The sequence below is a fragment of the Plecotus auritus genome (genome assembly GCF_963455305.1).
Source record: "Plecotus auritus genome assembly, chromosome: 7".
NCBI lineage: Eukaryota > Metazoa > Chordata > Mammalia > Chiroptera > Vespertilionidae > Plecotus > Plecotus auritus.
In genome coordinates this window covers 8,066,317-8,068,217 of record NC_137774.1, presented here as the reverse complement: position 1 = coordinate 8,068,217, position 1,901 = coordinate 8,066,317, and the positions used below count along the sequence as shown (strand labels likewise).

Here is a 1,901-nt window from a genome sequence, read left to right as displayed (position 1 = left end):
GGGAGAGGGATAGAGAGTTAGAAACATCGATGAGAGAGAAACATTGATCAGCTGCCTCCTGCACACCTCCTACTGAGGATGTGCCCCCAACCAAGGTACATGCCCTTGACCGGAATTGAACCCAGGACCCTTCAGTCCCCAGGCTGACGCTCTATCCACTGAGACACACCGGTTAGGGCAGGACCTTTTTATCTTAATTAATTAAATGTAAAGAGCCACATGGGGCCAGTGGCTACCATATTAGACAACCCACATGGCTAGTGTTGGGCACGGTGAATGTGCTGGAGGTCTCCAAAGAGATCCCTTGTGGTCCTTTAACACTGCTGAGTGCATTTTTAAAAAAAATATATAATATAATATAATATAATATTATATATATATAATTGATTTCAGAGAAAGGGAGAGGGATGAGAGAGAATCATTGATCGGCTGCCTCCTGCACGCTCCATACTGGGGATCTAGCTGGTCACCTGGGCATGTGCTCTGACCCGGTATCGAACCGTGACCTCCTGGTTCATGGGTCGATGCTCAACCACTGAGCCACGCCGGCTGGACCCTTGGTTATTACTTTTAAAGTTTGCCTTACATGACAAGAGCAAAACACCCACAGAGCTGCTCACGTGGCTTCGAATTGTGCATAACAGTTGAGAAATCGTTCCTCTAGGTTTTCCATTCCCCTGAGAAGAGCAGTGGCTGGAATTAAGGTAGGGAAGGAGGAGAGGGGCAAGGCGTGGAGGTGTGTGTGTTGGGCGGGGGGTGGACTGGCAGGAACAGGCCACAAGCCCTCGCAGAATTGCACACTGCCAGCAGGGGGCGACCTGGAGCCCCCCTGGCCCAGGCCCCTGCCCCTGGTGCCTGGACTGCCCCTCCCCTATGCTCGGCCCTGCTCTCTGCAGACAAGATGCAGCGACTGTGTGTGTATGCCCTGATCCTGGCTCTGGCTCTGGCCACCTTCTCTGAAGCCTCTTGGAAGCCCCGCTCCCAGCTGCAGGACGCACCCTCGGGCCCAGGGGCCAAGAGGGCCCTGGAGGCACATTGGCTGGACCAGCTGGGCCCAGCCCCTCACCACCAAAGGCAGCTGAGGTTCCTGGGTCCCCCACACCCGGTGGCAGGTAGGAGCTGCGGACAGCCCTCCCTGCTTGCCTCACCCAGCCAGTTTGGGCCTCAGTCCCCGGGGCTAGGTGTCCTTGTGCATCCTCACCTCCTCTCCCACCTCTGGCCCGCAGACCTGTCCAAGAAGCAGGGGCCGTGGCTGGAGGAAGAAGAAGAAGCGTACGGATGGATGGACTTCGGCCGCCGCAGTGCTGAGGAAGAGGACCAACAGCCCTAGCACCGAGTTGCAGCCACCTCCCAGCCCAGCCCGGCCCAGCCCCATGGAAAACCAATCCAAATAAAGCCGCTTCCGATGGACCACCTTGTGTCAAGTGTCCTGGGGCACGGGAGGGGAGTTGGGGCAGGGTTGAGGCAGGGAAGGGAGTTGAGCACTGTCTAGGGGGACAGGGGCCATGACTCATCCTTCTTGGTGTCCCCAGAGCCCAACACTGAACAAGAATCTCCTCGTGTGGGTGGGAGAATAGGGGGTGAGGGTCGAAATCAGAGAAAGCTTTTTATTTTATTTTTGAAATATATTTTTATTGATGTCAGAGAGGAAGGTAGAGGGAGACAGAGATAGAAGCATCAATGATGAGAGAGAATTGTTGATTGGCTGCCTCCTGCACACCTCCCCCCTGGGTACAACCCTGGCATATGCCCTGACGGGAAATTGAACTGTGACCTCCTGGTTCATAGGTCGATGCTCAACCACTGAGCCACGCGGGCCGGGTCAGAGAAAGCTTTTGACAAGATAAATGCAATCATGTCACTCCAACCCTCCAGCGCTCCCCATTGCACTTAGAATGAAA

General features: G+C 55.0%; 1 protein-coding gene across 1 annotated transcript; it reads left to right on the top strand.

Annotated features, from left to right (window-relative positions):
- Nucleotides 1-901: 901 nt before the first annotated feature.
- On the top strand, nucleotides 902-1,330 carry GAST (gastrin; the record flags this gene model as incomplete). Its single annotated transcript, XM_080679689.1, has 2 exons — nucleotides 902-1,112; nucleotides 1,227-1,330. The coding sequence occupies 2 exons, from the start codon at nucleotides 902-904 to the stop codon at nucleotides 1,328-1,330; spliced, it is 315 nt and encodes a 104-aa protein (XP_080535815.1).
- Nucleotides 1,331-1,901: the final 571 nt, after the last annotated feature.